General features: G+C 49.5%; 1 protein-coding gene across 1 annotated transcript; it reads right to left on the bottom strand.

Moving 5' to 3' along the window:
• Positions 1–133: 133 nt before the first annotated feature.
• On the bottom strand, positions 134–15,383 carry Ttll13 (tubulin tyrosine ligase like 13). Its single transcript, XM_087188423.1, is given in 15 exon segments — positions 134–891; positions 1,286–1,596; positions 2,171–2,356; positions 2,647–2,818; positions 3,312–3,497; positions 5,372–5,556; positions 5,998–6,226; positions 6,514–6,596; positions 6,928–7,071; positions 7,418–7,574; positions 7,818–7,948; positions 10,490–10,608; positions 11,520–11,560; positions 11,922–12,180; positions 12,919–15,383. Coding segments are annotated over 15 exon segments (2,496 nt in total). The 5' UTR covers positions 12,947–15,383; the 3' UTR covers positions 134–626.
• Between the last annotated feature and the right edge of the window lie 540 nt (positions 15,384–15,923).

Below are 15,923 nucleotides of genomic sequence, written 5' to 3'. Positions count from 1 at the left end.
TGCTGAGACCGTCCCTGAAACCCGAGGGCAAAAGTGAGGTTCGGGGCTGGGGATGTAGCTCAGTGGTGCCGCCGCCTGCCTAGAAAGCTCAAGGTCCCGTCAAAAAAAAAAAAAAAAATGAGGTACGAGACGCTCCTGGAAAACGACATAAACTTTAATAAAAAGACAGATTCAGTTGGCAGCAGCCACTCTTCTGTCTCAGGCTGTCCAGGCCTGCCTTTCTCCGCCAGGGTGGCAGGAAAGGCGTCCTCTTAGCAGTCTTCTGATGGCGAGATCTCCGTGCCGTGGGCACTTGGCTCCACTAGGAAAGACCTTTGTCGCCGGAGTGGCCTCCCAAGCACCCAAGGTTCAGACCCATCAGCTAGCGATAAACCCAGGCTAGGACTTGCCGTGCGGAGATGAGTACAAGGCCGACATCCGCTGTTCATCTTATCTTTACCGATTCCAAAAGGGGTTGAGGAATTCTTAGTGTCTTTGTATTTTGCCTTTTGCTAACAAGGTTCCTGGCCAGGGAATTTCACGCTGGAGTAGCAGTCTTTCATTTAGCAAAGATTGAAGGGCTTTTGCTCCTCTGGAAACCCGAGAGTTCTCCAGGAGAGGGTGGGTGCCGGGCTCCCCTCTTGCCTTTACCTGTGCTGGCTGACTTTGAGGAGTGTGCTGGGGCGCCGCAGCACGGGCGCAGAGGCCGCACAGAGGGCGACATCCCCGGCCTTGGCTGCTCTGCATTCAGAGTTTAGCATGGAAGGCAAGGTGGATTCAGTCCAAGAGTCCCTTTCCACTCTTCCAGGCTGCAGAAGATAGTGCTGTTTTGAGGTTAAAATGGATGGCACTGATCCTGCCAGGGCTCGGCTTATGGCTTCTAACCTTCTGGGGGCTTAGCCTTCGGCAGTGGAAACAGGGATGCCCCCCGCCCCGCCCCAGTTGGTACACACAGAAGAGATTTTCTCACCTCTTTCTCAGCTATGGTCCATTACCAATCCGAAGAATGGCGCACATCCTTCCCTCCAGCATCTTTCCCACACTATTGTCATTGATATATTTACTTGTTTACTTGGCCATTTCTGTTACCTTTGTTGAGGTCTGGGACTGCATTTCTGCCATTTCTATCATCAGGGGCTAATACTGTATTTAGAAGTAGGTAAATAAATGGGCCACCAGCTCCCCCCTAGGACACTACTAGAGGTGCCACATTATATTGTGGGATCATCCCAGCTGTCGTATTTGCTATTGGGAATTTATGTGGATCAAAGTGACCAAAGCTAGTTTTATATACTTATGGCCAGCAAGCCTGAGTCTAGCCCTGGAAAAATAGTGCGTTCCAGATTTCTTCATTGACAATGAACAGGGGCCCTTGGTTGCTGAATCTCTTGTCCAGTAGAGGTTGCTGGAGTTCAGATGGCACTGAGAATGATTCAGAATTGCGGCATTCATGCTTGTCAGTGGCCCTAAGATCCTGGGGATCAATTCTTGGGGCCAAAGTGGTTGCAGGAAATGAGGATGGCCCTGCTCTGAGGCAGCCTCTCTCAGGAGCACCAGTGGAAAGAGCCTCAGAGACTGCATTTCTTGACTGCCCAGCCTGTCGTGGTGAAATCTAGGCTAGAGGGAGAAGAGCACCCCCTTACCACACTTTTTGTGAGGCTGGATAGAGTGCCAGAAGAAACAGGTAACTGAAAAATCTCTTCTAGGTCATAGGCACCTTTTAGCCAGCTACTTTGGGGTTCAACAAAACCAGGGCCCAAGAGGATTGCTTCTAGCCCAGGGAATATTGAATGCAGCAGCTGTTTTGTTGGCCCAAAACTGTTTACTCAGTTCCCATTAGAGCCAGGATACTACTGGCAGTGCTGGGGAGAGGGTCACACAGACCACACAGGGTAATGGGAGCCTTGTTGTCGGTCATGAGTTTTGGGTCACTGTGAGGTAGCGATAGAATGAGAGCAAGTCCCTCGTAACTGAGAAAGTTGGGAGCTGCACTTTGCTGGATGTCACTACCAAAAATAATAGAGCTTGGGAACAGATCCAGAAGGAACAGACAGACCCTCTCCCAAGGCCCAGCACACTCAGCTTTCAGAGGTTCCACAGATACCACCACATAAGCCTCCTTGGGTGACCACTACCGTGTGCTGCTTTCACAGCCCTTGTTCCCTTGTTTTGTGAGAAGCTTCATAGGGACTCTCATCCGATACTCATGAAGCTTTCTCTGGCACCGGTGGCTAAAGTGGAGCATTTGGGTGAGCTGCTCCACAATACCCAGGCTTCGGATGAGATTCCCCCTTTGTAGCAGGCCCTTCATCCGCTCTAGCTCTTCTTCTTCCACAATTTTTTAAGGCTGCATGGTGTCCGAGTGTACTGGTAGCAGCTGCAAAGCACCAGAGAGGTCAATGCAGGCCCTCCAAGGATGAGTCCCAAACCATTAGGAAGGATGGCTGCAGGACTCCTGCCTACTGGACTTCCAACCCTGCCTAGGCTCTCCTGTAAGGTTCCCTTTGCTGCCCATTCTCTCACTTCCTGTTCAAAAGATCAGATTTACTTTACTAAGTAGGAGCTCATCTCATGCACAAGGGGAAGAGAGGACAGCAGAGAGTCTCTTCTCTAGCAGTCTCAGCCCATTTTCCAGCAGAAAGATAGGAGCCACAAAACCTTTGAGGCCTCTTTCTCCCAGTTCTGCATCCTGTGAGCCAAGTGGATCCAGGGCCCAGCTCTGGGTCTGCTCTTCACTCCAGCTGATTCACCCAGGTTCTGGTCCTTGTTTTCCTTCCGCCTCTTGGTACCTGCATTTTCCTGCTGTTCTTGCTTCAGGCGGATCTCTTCCAGTTGCTGTCTGACAAGACAAAGCAGGATCAGACACAGAAGAAATGGTGCTGGGGAGGAGTTCGGGGAAATGGAGATGAGGAAAGAGTAGGAATTGTGATGTAGTCTTGGGCCCGGTGGGATGAGATTGAGGGGGAAGATGGAAAACCTACTGAATGGAAAGAGACACTAAGAGTCTGATACATCATTATGTATATCTAAAATATACCAATAAATATTTTGCTTTAACAACAACGAAAAAAGAATTTTAGCTCCATTCCTCTTTTTTTTTTTTTTTTTTTTTTTGAGACAGGGTCTTGCTATGTAGCCCAGGCTGGTGCGTCAGACTTATAGTGATCCTCCTACCTCAGCCTCCTGAGTGCTGGGACTACAGGTGTGCAACACCACGCCCCACCTCATGTTCCTCTTTCCTTGTGTGTCTGCCCCCTGCCCCATTAGGAAGCAGTTCAGCTTCAGGATTTGCTCTTACCAGTATGTACAGAGGTAAGTGGAGGGCAAAGTACCTGGCACACTCCTCTCTGGCCTTGGAGGCAGCAGTCTCTTGGAAGAGGGAGCCATTGTGCTTAAAGAAGGGTGTGTACTTCTCCATGCCAGGCCCTGGGTAGATCCGCTGGTATCCCCCCAGGTGGGAATCCTCATATTTTTCCAGGTCCAGCATGGCCACATGGGATGACTCCATCTGTTCTCGGCTGTGGAAATCGAGCTCAGGGGAGTCAGAGGGCTGTGAGAATGTTCAGTAGGGAAAGGACGGCTAAGTGGGAAAACCTGCTATCTGCTGCATCTCCTTGGGAAAAACTGCCAAACCCATGTTTCCCCAGCCCCACCATGTGTGTAACATCAGGCCCGGTTTCAGACATCTGATTCTCATCCTAAGTGCAGAGGGGTCCACTTGTAAACTAGCATTCAAATTACCACAATGTTTTAGGTTTTCTTTCCTCCCCTCCCCTTCCTTTTCCTTCCCTCCCCTCCCATCCCCTCCCCTCCTTCCCTCCCTCCCTCCCTCCCTTCCTTCCTTCCTTCCTTCCTTCCTTCCTTCCTTCCTTCCTTCCTTCCTTCTTCTTTCCTTCCTTCCTTCTTCTTTCCTTCCTTCCTTCCATAGTACTGGGGATTGAACCCAGGAAGCACTGAGCTATATCACCAGGCCTTTGGCAGGGTGGGGTAGGGAATAGGGTCTCACTAAATTGCCCAGGCTGACCTTGAATTTGTAATCCTCTCACCTCAGTCTCGGCGTGCTCGATTAAAGGCATGCACCACTACACCTAGCTTATTTTGTTTCTTTAGTTCAGTAGTTTCCCGGATTTTTTTCCTCATCGAAAGACACGATTCACAGGTGCACAGTGTAATCTGTGGGAACACTCAGGGTGTTTACTGTTATCCTTCACTGCCATTCATCCCAAGCATTTGAGTGCCTGCTGTGTGCCAGACCCTAAAGCTGTGATGAGGAGTCCAATACACACTGTCCTGCATACTGGAATGCAAGTGGGAAAAACAGTGTCACTACAGGAATAACCCAAGCCTACTCAAGCTTCATTTTATGTATCATAAACAAATTATAATTTTAGTACCAATAACTAGCTACCATGTTTGTAATCCATTTTGTTGTTGTTGTTATTTTAGGTTTTTTTTGTTTTTTTTTTGGTACGGGGCATTGAACTCGGGTCCTCGCGTTTGCACAGGCAGTGAAACCACTGAGCTAAATCCCCAGCCCTGTTGTTTTAGCTTTTTGAGATAGGGTCTCACTATTAATTCAGGCTAGCTTGAACTCACTGTGTAACCCTATGTAGCTGGCCTTGAACTCATGGTGACCCTCCTGCCTCAGCCTCCCAAGTGCTGGGATTACAGGTGTGCACCACCATGCCTGGCTGTAATCCATTTTTCAATGAAAAATGAGGGACCAACATTGATTTAAACAATTCTCTTGTTAATGAACAACTGTTATCTGTCTTTCGTTATACAAAGATTCTCAGGACTAGGTTTCTAGAGGAACTGCATTAAACAAACCAGCTGCTCCAAGTACATACAGCTTGTTATGTGCTAATAGGAAAACAGCTTAAAACACATTGCTGTGCAGGGTACAGTGTGGAATTATGCAACTGTCTGCGTAAACAAGGGAGGAGAATATTTTGTATAAGTACATATATATTTGTGGTTTAAATGCTTATGAACATATACACATTACAGTAGGACTTTTGATTGGGTCCCCAGAGGAAAATTAGGTAGCTGGAAACAGGAAGGAGAAAGACCATTCACTGTATCGTTTGTATTTTGAACATACTGTCTGTGACATTTGATGTATTATCCAAGCAAACATGAATGTATTATCTATGCAAAAAATGTTTTTAATAACTAATTAGGGTCAGGTAGACTTCTCCTTCCAGAGGACTTTTACTCTCCAAAAAGTAATAACGGGCTGGGGATTTAGCTCAGAGGTTCCACCGCCTGCCTCGCAAACGCAAGGACCCGAGTTCAATCCCCAGAACAAAAAAAAAAAACTACAAAAAACCAAAAAATAATAACAAAGAAGACACGTTACACAACTAAACATGTCAGACACCTGGCACACCTGGCTTCTCTTGGCTGCTGGTGGCACAGCAAAAGCCGCTCCTTGACTCGCCACTTGTCCTCTTCAATCACCTTCGTTTTGTCGCAGCCCTGGAGGGTGACAAGGGTCATGGCATCACAGAGAAGCGCATCCTTCACCTCTCTGTCGAGGTGGGAGTCTGTGGTGAAGCTTGGGGAGTGGTTCACCTGCAGAGAGGAGTCACCATTGCTCCCTTGCTCAGCCCCCTGAGCAGCTGGTGGTCTCTTGCAGGCCTAACTGGGGGGTCTAGGAGAGACATCTCCCATGTGGCCTCTGCTAAAGAGGCTGGAAGCTCAGTTTCCAGGGCCACAGGACTTGGCATAGATTCCCCCCAGTTCACTGGTGGATGAGAGCAGATTGGACAGCCCAACTCTACGGATCTGCTGTCCTCAAGGCAAGGGAAATGCCAGCAGCACCAGGAACCCCATACCTGATTGCTATGGTGGAGGCCAGAGATTCATCCTATGACTTCAGCTGGTTCCTGCCCACCTCAGGGCTTCCATGTCCCCCACCTGCTGTTCCCCCACTGAGTGTGGGCCTACCCCAGGCATCCCATTCGGGGAGGCCTCTGGACCTTGGTCCTGCAGAGCCCAGGAGAGAAACCTCACCTCCAGCAGCCAGGGCTTCAGCTTGTGGTCCAGCAAGATGTCAAAACCAAGGATCTCAAAACAGGCACATGTACCTCCACTCAGGTATTGGGGAAAACAGGTTTGGTAGTTGTGGCGCAGCACAGAGTAAGCCGAGATGGTTTTGATGATGATGCCCTCAATGTCTCCCCACAGCTCTCGGGGGTCATAACCATCCTCTCAAAGCCAGGCGTTGAGTGTCGACAGCTTCCTGTGAGGCCCAGGGCTCAGAGGAAGACCCGTTTCTATGCCAGCAGGGCCTGGCCAGGGTAGAGGCTCCCTGGTGCTAACCCTCATTCTCTGGTTCAAAGGGCTGCTAGTAGCTGGGAGCAGGGATTAGATGTTAGGGTGGAGCTCGGGGCTGCACTCCAAGCTTAGACACAAGACCTCGCTCTATAAAGGCAGAGTGTTCCCAGGCAGTCAGCCTCCCAAGAGTTGGCTGGGTTTCATGAGCACCTGAGGCAGCATAGGAAGCGCGAGAAGAAAGACAGGTAATACCTCTTACTGCCCACAGCATCATCCCGGACAAAATTCTTGTGTTTGTTGATAGCATAGTTGGTGAGGTGCATGCAGACATTCTCCTGTGAAGCAAGAGTCCAGTGTGCTCAGGTGGCCACAATGCCACCCTCCCTTCCACCCTTCATTGCTTTCTTGCTATCCACCCCTCCCTAGGATTGCTGCTCTCCTGGCCCTTTTCACAAGGGACTATCCTGTAAGGTCCTGGAGAGCAGAGGCTGCTGGGCCTTTTCTCTGTCACCACTCACCAAATGCTCTCCCCATAGCCAGATGCCGAGGAGCTCCCTGGCCTCCTTCCTTGCTCTTGGATAACCCTGATCTACCTCTAGCTCATTTCTCCCTAGCACCTCAGCACCACAGCACTGGAGGAGAAGTGGGTGCTGGCCAGCCCCTCACAAGGTTGTTATGGCTGGGCTCCACGTAGGGCATGGTGGCAAAGCGGGCCAGGCCCTCCTCATACATGAAGATCCGGAGAGGGTCACAGGATGTGATCAGGACATAAATTCGCATGTCAAACTTAAACCCATCAATGAGGAAGGGCTGAGAGCGCACAAAGCCAGAGGGAATAATGATAAACGTTTGTATGGATAAATGATTAAATGATAAATGCTGTACACTAAGTGGTCTGAATGCAGAACTTAGCACCCCCACAACCATCTCAAGTAGCTACTGCTACTGTTCCCATTTAACAGTAAGGAAATGGTGCCAAGGAAAGGGTAAAAAAACCTGTCACACACGACTGGCTCTGAACCATGGCTCCATGCGCCTCAGGGACAGCAGGGAAAGCAGACCAGATAGGTACCTGACACAGTTTCCTCCCTGGATTTGGGGAAGACCAGGCCCCCCAGTGCCAGAGAGAGGCCTTGCGGTCCCAAGCATCCTTCACCTTGGAGATGTATTGCTGGCAGATCATATGTTCTCCTGGTTTGATCTCCTTGGGGTTTCAGGTGATGAAGATACCCTGGCCCTGACAGCCGCTGTCTGGCTTGCAGATGTAAGTGCGCATTTTTCGCTGCCAACCATAGGACTGGAAGTCCCCATAGCTGTGTGCGGAGAGGGGCTAGTCAGAAGGTTCCTGTGCATCACAGCTGTCCCAGGGCCCTGTGACAATCTTCTTGCTATCTAGTCCATACTCTTCATGGGCACTCAGCATCAGAACCACTTTTCTTTGACCAGATGAAACTTACTCGGTCCACATCCATCACTCTGAAATATGCCTGTCACAAGACCAGATTAGGAGGAAACTCAGGGTGTGACCCCTTTCAGGCCCCCAGGATGCCACTCACTCTGCAGGGAGGCACCAGGTGCGGGGGAAGATGTTGTACTCGGACGGGTAGAGTTTCTGCATGCGGTTGAGGTTCCGTGCCAGCAGATCCTTGCAGCAGAGTTCTGTCATGCCAGGGAAGTCGTTGATTTTCTGAAACAGATCCAGTTGGTTATATTGCATTCCTGCCCAGACTAAATGGCAGATCCTGGGAGCTAGGCATCCCAGAGAACAGTGGAAGAGAACTGAGAAGGTTAAGGGGGAAATCACAGTGGAAGGAAGTGCTATACCTGGCACTGCAAGGGTAAAAACCAGAAGATGCCTTACAAGCTCTCCTTGGCCTCCATCCAAAACACACACATCCACACAGAAGTTAGGACACCAGGGGTGGTGACAGAGTGTACATTAGCCAGGACCTTGGGCCTCTAGCTACCCTTCTAACATCCCCAGACCACTGGGACTAGTGCTTATAAGAATAATAATGCATGGGCTGTGGATTTAGCTCAGTGGTTCTGCCACCTGCCTCGAAAACACAAGGTCCTGAGTTCAATCCCCTGGACCAAAAAAAAAAAGGAATAATAATACACGACAGCACAAAGCCATAAGAAGAAAACATTCCCTAAAATACAAAACAGAAGCCAAGCTGAGTGTGGTGGCACATGCTTGTAATCTCAGCAAGCTAGAAATCGGAGTCATGAGGGTTGCAAGTTTGGGCCCAGCCTGGGCAACTTAGTGACTTAGCAAGACCCTGTCTCAAAAATTTTAAAAACAAAAATTTTTTTAAAGTCTGGGTATGTAGGTCAATGGAAAGGCCCTGGTGGGATGTAACTCAGTATGAAGGCTCTGTGTCCCATCCCCAGTACTGTAAAAAAACCCACGAAAAACAAAAAACTAAGAACCAGCTGCAGGCAGTGTCTGCGTGGCACCCAGAGAGGACATGGCATTGCCATGGTGCCTACCAGAAGTCCCTGGCTGTTCTGTTCTGCAGAGTCAGCAAGCAGCACTGTGTGATGGCTAAGTGCCTTCTCCCTGGCTTTCTCTAGGATTTCTGAGCATTGGTCTTTTTTTTTTAACAGGGTCTTGCTATGTAGTCCAGGTTGGCCTGGAATGATGTGGCCCAGGACGCTTTCAAACTGGTAATTGTCCTGCCTCAGCCTCCTGGGTGCTCGGATTCCAGGCATGTGCCACCACATCCAGCTTGGTGCCCTCTCTTTAATAAAAGGATACCTGCTGCTCAGGAGTGTTTTTAAGGAATCACTGGAGTACTGATATTAAAGCACTGACAGTGTCTGATGGTTGCACAGGAAGCCCTGGATGAAAGCTGTTAATCATTGTCATCCTCATTGGACATTGCTCCCTGCATGTCCCTTCTCAGAATTTTTTTGTTTCTGTTTTGAAATAGGGTCTCACATGAACTCAGGGTTCTCTTCTTGCTTCAGGCTCCCATGTGCTGGGATTACAGGCATGTGCCACCATGCCTGGCCCTCCTTTGAAGATTCTTGAGCACTTCTATCATTTGCTGTCTCTTGGGCTCCCCTCTTAAGACTAGCTGTGAGACAGGGTACAGTTTCCCCAACTCCCTTCCTGGTCCCCCCCAAAAATGTTTCTGGAGGGCCGGGGATTTAGCTCAGTGGTTTTGCTGCCTGCTGCACAAGTGCAAGAACCTGAGTTCAATCCCCGGTACCATAAAAAATAAAATAAAATAAAATGTGCCTGGAGACCCTTTTTAATTTCAGTCATGCACTGTGTGAGAACATTTTGGTCAATGACAGGCTGCAAAATCCTCTAAGATTATATGTCATCATAGCCGTCTTTTAGTTTAGGGTTTGTTTTTGTTTGTTTGTTTGTTTGTTTGAGATAGAGCCTCACTGTATAGTTCAGGCTGGCCTTGAACTCACTATGTAGCTCAGGTTGGCCTCAAACTTGCAGCAATTCTCCTGCCTCATCCTCCTGAGTGCTGGGATTACAGGCATGTGGCACCATGCCTGGCAAGCCATCTTAACCTGTTCAAGGACATTTATGATGCTCACATAGCAATGACATTGCCTATCAACACATTCTTCAGAAATGCATACCCATCATTAAGTGATGCATGACTTATTTTATGCCTAATCATCCCAAAGACCTGATGAGAGGATAATAAAAATACCAGGTGGCCAGGGGTGGTGGCACACACCTGTAATCCCAGCACTGGGGAGGCTGAGGCAGGAGGATTGTCATGAGTTTGAGGCCAGCTTGGGCTACTGGTAAGTTCAAGGCCAGCCTGAACTACACAGTGAGATTATGTCTCAAAACAACAACAAAAATACCATGTGGATCTGGTCCATCTTTCCTGACTTTCTTGCTGCCAGCTAGGATCCTGCAGTCTCTCCTCACAGATGTGGGATATAAAGCTAAGCTGCTTAGACAGATAGATTCTTCAGCTGTCAGCCTGGAAGCTGCCACCCAGTCTCCTCCCTGAGATGGGGAGGCAGGCTGGACACAGATGGCACTAGGCAATACAGGTGATGTGATAGGATGTGCCTTCTGGGGCCTCCAGATAAGGGAAGCCGCGGAGAGCCAAGAGGAGCACATTTCCATTGAGAAAGAGCCTGCATGAGCCCTCTCCTGTCTGCAGGGGCCCAGCCTGGCTAGTCTCGGGGGCCTGGGCAGTGTGTGGGGGGGATCCTGACTTTTAGGCTAGAACATTGGTACCTGAAATCTCTTCATTTCCATGACTCGCTCCAGTGAGACCGAGCAGTCTGTCCAGTACACAGTCCACCCTTCGTCCTCCCCCACCTCCTTCAGGCCACACATTTGGGCTGCCCGGCACACTGCAGAGACAAGGCAGTCAGCACTGCCAACCTGGGTGCCAGCAGCAAGCCCTGAAACACTAGCTGGGTCGGGGATGGAACAGACCTGACTGAAGGGTAGGTTGAGGAGGAAGGTGACTGTACCTTAGCTCTGTGTGTCTTAGTTACCAGGTGGCAACTCCAAGTTCATGAGGCTGTTGTGTGCTTCCAGCATGTGTGGTAGTGGAAATGAGAGCCTCAGTCAGGACAGTTTCTGGCCTCCAGAGCTGATGCTATGTGGGGACCACAATGGCACCTAACACTCTGGTGGCCCCTTACACAGATGCTGGGGGGATAAAAGGGAAGAAGGAGAACGATGACTTGGATAGATTTTTTTTTCTCCCAAATTTCTGGTCTCTTCAAAGCTTCCTTGAAAGAATTGTTTTTGTAGTACTCAGGATTAAAGCAAGTCCTTCACACTGAGCTCTGACACCAGTCCTTTTTTAATTTTTTATTTTGAAAACAGGTTCTCACTAAGTTATCCAGGCTGGACTGAAACTTGCCATCCTGCTCCCTCAGCCTCCCAGAGAGCTAGGATTACAGATGTGCACCATACTGACTTGTTTTTGTTGTTTTGCAATGCTGAGAACTGAACCCAGGGCCATGTGCAGGCTGGAAAACAATACCACTGAGCTCTACTCCTAGCCTTGGAAAAAAAACCTATTTTAACTTTGTCTTGTCTCTGCTAAAGTGCGGGAAGGCTGGGGCAATGGTGACTCTCTGCCATTTATATTTTTCTTGTTAGCTAATTGTGGAGATACGCTCCCTACAAGGAAGACTAATTGGAACAGTAATATCTCAGCTGCCAGTAGCTGAGCCAGGGGGCCAGGAGCCTGATTGGAGTTCTGTCTCCAGAGCAAGAAAGAAAGCCCCTTGTCTACAATGGCGCTTACCACTCTCATACTTGCAGTTGGTCAGGTTGATGGTTAGGGGTCTGGAATGGAGGAATGGCAGAAATCAGCAGAAGGGGAAGGAAGGACAGACTTCTGGGCTGCCAGGCACCCAGATGAAGAGATACCAAAGACATTCACAATTCATTTTTTTTTTTTTGGTACCGGGGATCGAACTCAGGTCCTTGCACTTGCAAGGCAGGCGGCGGAACCACTGAGCTAAATCCCCAGCCCAATTTTGTTTTATTTTGATACCAAAAGGTTAATGATGGTCCAGCTTTTCCTCTTCTGTTTTGAAGGGTAATGGGAAGAGCTTAGATACCAGCTCCAGCCCCCCAAATGCTGAAGGGAGGCCAGGGGATGACTCTGGAGCAAGGGAGATGAGGGGGTCCAGGGAAAAGTTACCTGCGTTTCCGCCTTCTTTGTGTCCTCCCAACTTCTATGTCATCTATATCAGCTGGAGCTATGATTTTCTTGGCTATAATAACCAAGGGAACCCCATCCTCAAATGCCTTATGGTCAGCCTCTGAAAAGGCCTGCTTTGAAAGGTTAGAAAGAACCAGAGCTTCCTCTTTAATACACTCCTCCTCAGATTCCTCTTCCTCAACATAGTCTTCCTCAGTTTCGCTGTTCTTACAGGTGCTTGGCTCCATCTTTTTAGATTCTAAGAGGAGGGAAGATGAGATATATATCAGACTGGTGCAAGCCTATAATCCTAGCACTTGAGAGGCTGAGGAGGATCATTGCAAGTTTGAGGCCAGCCTGAGCTATGTAGTGAGTTCAAGGCCAGGCTGAACTACATAGTGAAACCTTGTCTCAAAAAACAAGCAAAACAAAAAGACCAGAACAATCCTACTGAACAGGGTGTTTCCAAGGGTATTGGGGTCTGGGATGCCGGTGAAATGTGGATTCTCTGACAGTCCCCATCCATCTGGGATTATGCTGGATCATACAACATACTTTGGTGCTTCTAAGAGTTGCACACAGCTGGCAGGAGTGGAGACTATGTTTTTCTTGTTGTTCCTGAACGGGTGGAGGGATGGCTGGAAGAAGTGGGGATATCTCTCCTTTAAAGTATAGCTAGTTGGGCCGGGGATTTAGCTCAGTGGTGCTGCTGCCTGCCTCGGAAATGCAAAGTCCTGAGTTCAATCCCTGGCACCAAAAAAAAAAAAAAAGTATAGCTAGTTAACCATGCTAGTTAACTTATGTTTGTACTGGGTTTCATCCCCAGAACAAAACCTTAATTTAAAATATAGCTGAAGATCAAGTGTCTTCTAGGCCTACCCTTTCCCTGTCCCGGAACACACTGGGGCCAGGCACCCGATGGCTAAGACCCTTTGGGCAAGAGTTGTCCACGGCAGGCACTGCCCACCCGAGGTGGCGAGGAGCTGCTCCTAGCGACCTGAAGCTGGGCTCAGCTGGTAGCTCATGGCCGCCCTTTGCCCGCTTCGGCTCTTCCTGGGGGTTTCCTGGGCCTCTGCGTTCACAGGACCGCGGTCCCCGCGGACGCGAAGGGACCCCGCTCCCCCTTAGCGTTAGCTCCCAGCTCCTTAAGCAAGCTGGCAGCCGCAGCCGATGCTGTCGCCATGGACACAAGGGTGGTGCCCATTGGAAAGGCGTTCCGGGGGTGGAGGCCTCATGGAATCACAGCCACCCGACTCCGGGGGAGGCCATCTTGGCCCCAGGAGAACGCCGTTGTCCTCTGAGGCAGGCGGTGAGAGCGCGGTGGCTTGCACCGCCTTCAGGTGCATCGTGGGACTTGTAGTCCTTCCGTTTTCACTCCCTTTTGCAGCTCCTCCACTCTTCTGGTTCCTTGAACCTGCTTGCCTAGCCTGCGTTTGAGACAGATAGCTGCTTATCTTTCTTTGGCTTTTCTTTTTCTTTTGGTACCGGGGATCGAACTCAGGACCTTGCGCTCGCGAAGCAGGCAGGGAACCACTGAGCTAAATCCCAGGCCCCTTTCTTTGGCTTTTGTTGTTTTGTTTTTGTTTTTTGAGACAGGGTCTCGGCTATATATGTTAGGCTGGGCTCGAACTCATGGCGATCCTCCTGCCTCAGACTCTTGAGTCCTGGCATTACAGGTGTGAGCCACCACGCCCGTCCAGCCCCTTGTCTTTTTTTTTTTTTTTTTTTGGTACTGGGGATCAAACTCGGGACCTTGCGCTTTCGAGGCAGGTGCCGGAACCACTGAGCTAAATCCCCAGCCTGAGGCCCCTTGTCTTTTTGAGATGGGTCTTGCTGTGTAGTCCAGGCTGGCCTCCAACTTAAGATCATCCTGCCTCAGCCTCCTAAGTGCTGGGATTACAAGCATATGCTACTATCACTCCTGAATGGAAAGGGACAGCTTTGATTAGAACATGTGCATTGTGAGGTTTTTGTTCTGATGGATGGAGAGTTTCCTTAACTAGGGAAAAGCAGAAACACTGTGTTACCTCCTGTATCCTTCTTTGTCTGACTTCTCCAAGCCACCTCCACCACACTCAGCCCAGCTGTCATTTAGAGGAGCCTGTGTGGCTAAATCAAGAGGTGTGGGGAAAAGTCCTCCAAACCCTCTCTGGAGCAACAGCATTTTGTAGTGGCCCCTTGAGAGGCTGAGGCTGTGTGCCAGGCTGCAGCACCACGAGGTCATCCATCCACATTGGCAGCACTGGCTGCAACCATGGGACTCTGGTAAGCATGGGATGGGAATAGTGAATACAAACACAGAACTTCTCCCTGGACTCTGTCTTTTGCCTCTGTTTTCTGCTGTTTCACTTAGAGTCATATATAGACAGTAACTTGGTAAGCAGGCTATGGCAAGCCCAGGAGTGCAGTTGCCATAAGCCACTCCAAGTGCTCTGTAAGAAACCCCTCATATGAGTTTGACCCCTGGTACCAAAAAAAAAAACCCCTCATAAAACGCAGGTGCTCGCCAAGCTGTGGACTTGTTCACATCATTCTCTAGAATGCTGTTGCCCTCTCAATTCCGAGGCAGCTGTTTCTTTTAGGGCTCCTCCCTGGGAAGTTCACAGAATAAAAAGGACACTAAAATTTTCCATTCTTCAAGAAGATATGGACATTTTCTAATCAACACAAGTGGGAGAGTTTTGACCAGCTCCCTTTCCAACCAGGGCCAGATCACCTCTCCTCAGGCACCTTGGTGTCCCCAAAGCTTAGGAGGTCACCATATTGATACTGACCTTATTGTGGCCACCTGATTGGCATACTGTCCTGCAGCCCAGAACTCCTGGAGCCTCCCGAATAGTTGGGACTATCGGCTCAGGCCACTATACCTGATGACATGCTCATTTTGGGGGGGGGGGGGGTATCGGGGATCGAGCTCAGGACCTTGTGCTTTTGAGGCAGGCAGCAGCACCACTGACCTAAATCCCCAGCCTGACACGGTCATTTTCTATTCCAGACTTCTAGTTCTTTTTTCAGCACATGATACTCATATGAAATGCTCCTTGCTGGGTATGGTGGAACATCCTTATAATCCCAACACTCTGGGAGGCTGAGAGAGGAGGATTGAAGTTTTAGCCCAGCATGGGCAACTTAGTGAGACTGTCTCAAAATAAAAAATAAAAAAGAGAGGAGGGATGTAGCTCAATGCAAAGGTCCTGGGTTCAATCCCCAGTACCACAAAAACAAAAATGAAGCTGGGTGTGGTGGTACACACCTGTAATCCCAGCATTCAGGAGGCTGAGGCAGGATGATTGCCATGAGTTTAAAGCCAGCCTGGGCTACATAATGACTTCAACACCAGCCTAAGCTATATAGCCAGAACTTACCTCGAAAACAAAGACAAAAAAACTCTGCATTAAAGCTTTGTACGGGCCTAGGGAGCATAGAGAGCACTACCCAAAGGCCCTGCCACAGCCCATGCAGCATGAAACCCTTGAGCAGGGCCTCACACTCCCTCAGGAGGCCTGGGCAGGAGTGGCAGCAGTAGTCATTGTTGTTCAAAACTAAACTCAGAGCCAGGGATTTAGCTCAGTGGTTCCACTGCCTTCCCTGCAAGCATAAGGACCCAAGTTCGATCCCCGGTACCAAAAAAACCAACACCTAAACTCAGAATTTCTTTTACTCTGGCTGAACAAATGGGGTGACAGAATGAAAAAAGGATTCTTTACACACAAGTACTCTCTTACAATAGCACCTACTGGCTGCTTCCCCAGACCAAGGGCTGAAATCACTGGAGTAACACACCAGAACAAAGCCGTGAGATTTTTAAACATTTCCTAGATTGAGTCAGATGTAAGTAGAGCAGTAAGGATGGAGCTCTGGACTATAGAAGCCTACGTCATAAGGAGCTTGGGAAGGGCCTGAGGAGGCCCCGAAGAGCTGGCTGAGGTGGGGCCATGAGCTGCTAGGGTCCCTGCCACTGTCCCAGCCCAGTCCTGGTATGTGACTGCCCCTGGAGTAGTC

This window comes from Heterocephalus glaber, unplaced genomic scaffold (genome assembly GCF_053883595.1).
Source record: "Heterocephalus glaber isolate CG9 unplaced genomic scaffold, H.glaber_assembly_v1.0 deba00001531, whole genome shotgun sequence".
Classification (NCBI taxonomy): domain Eukaryota; kingdom Metazoa; phylum Chordata; class Mammalia; order Rodentia; family Bathyergidae; genus Heterocephalus; species Heterocephalus glaber.
This window is presented reverse-complemented; position numbering and strand designations above follow the sequence as displayed.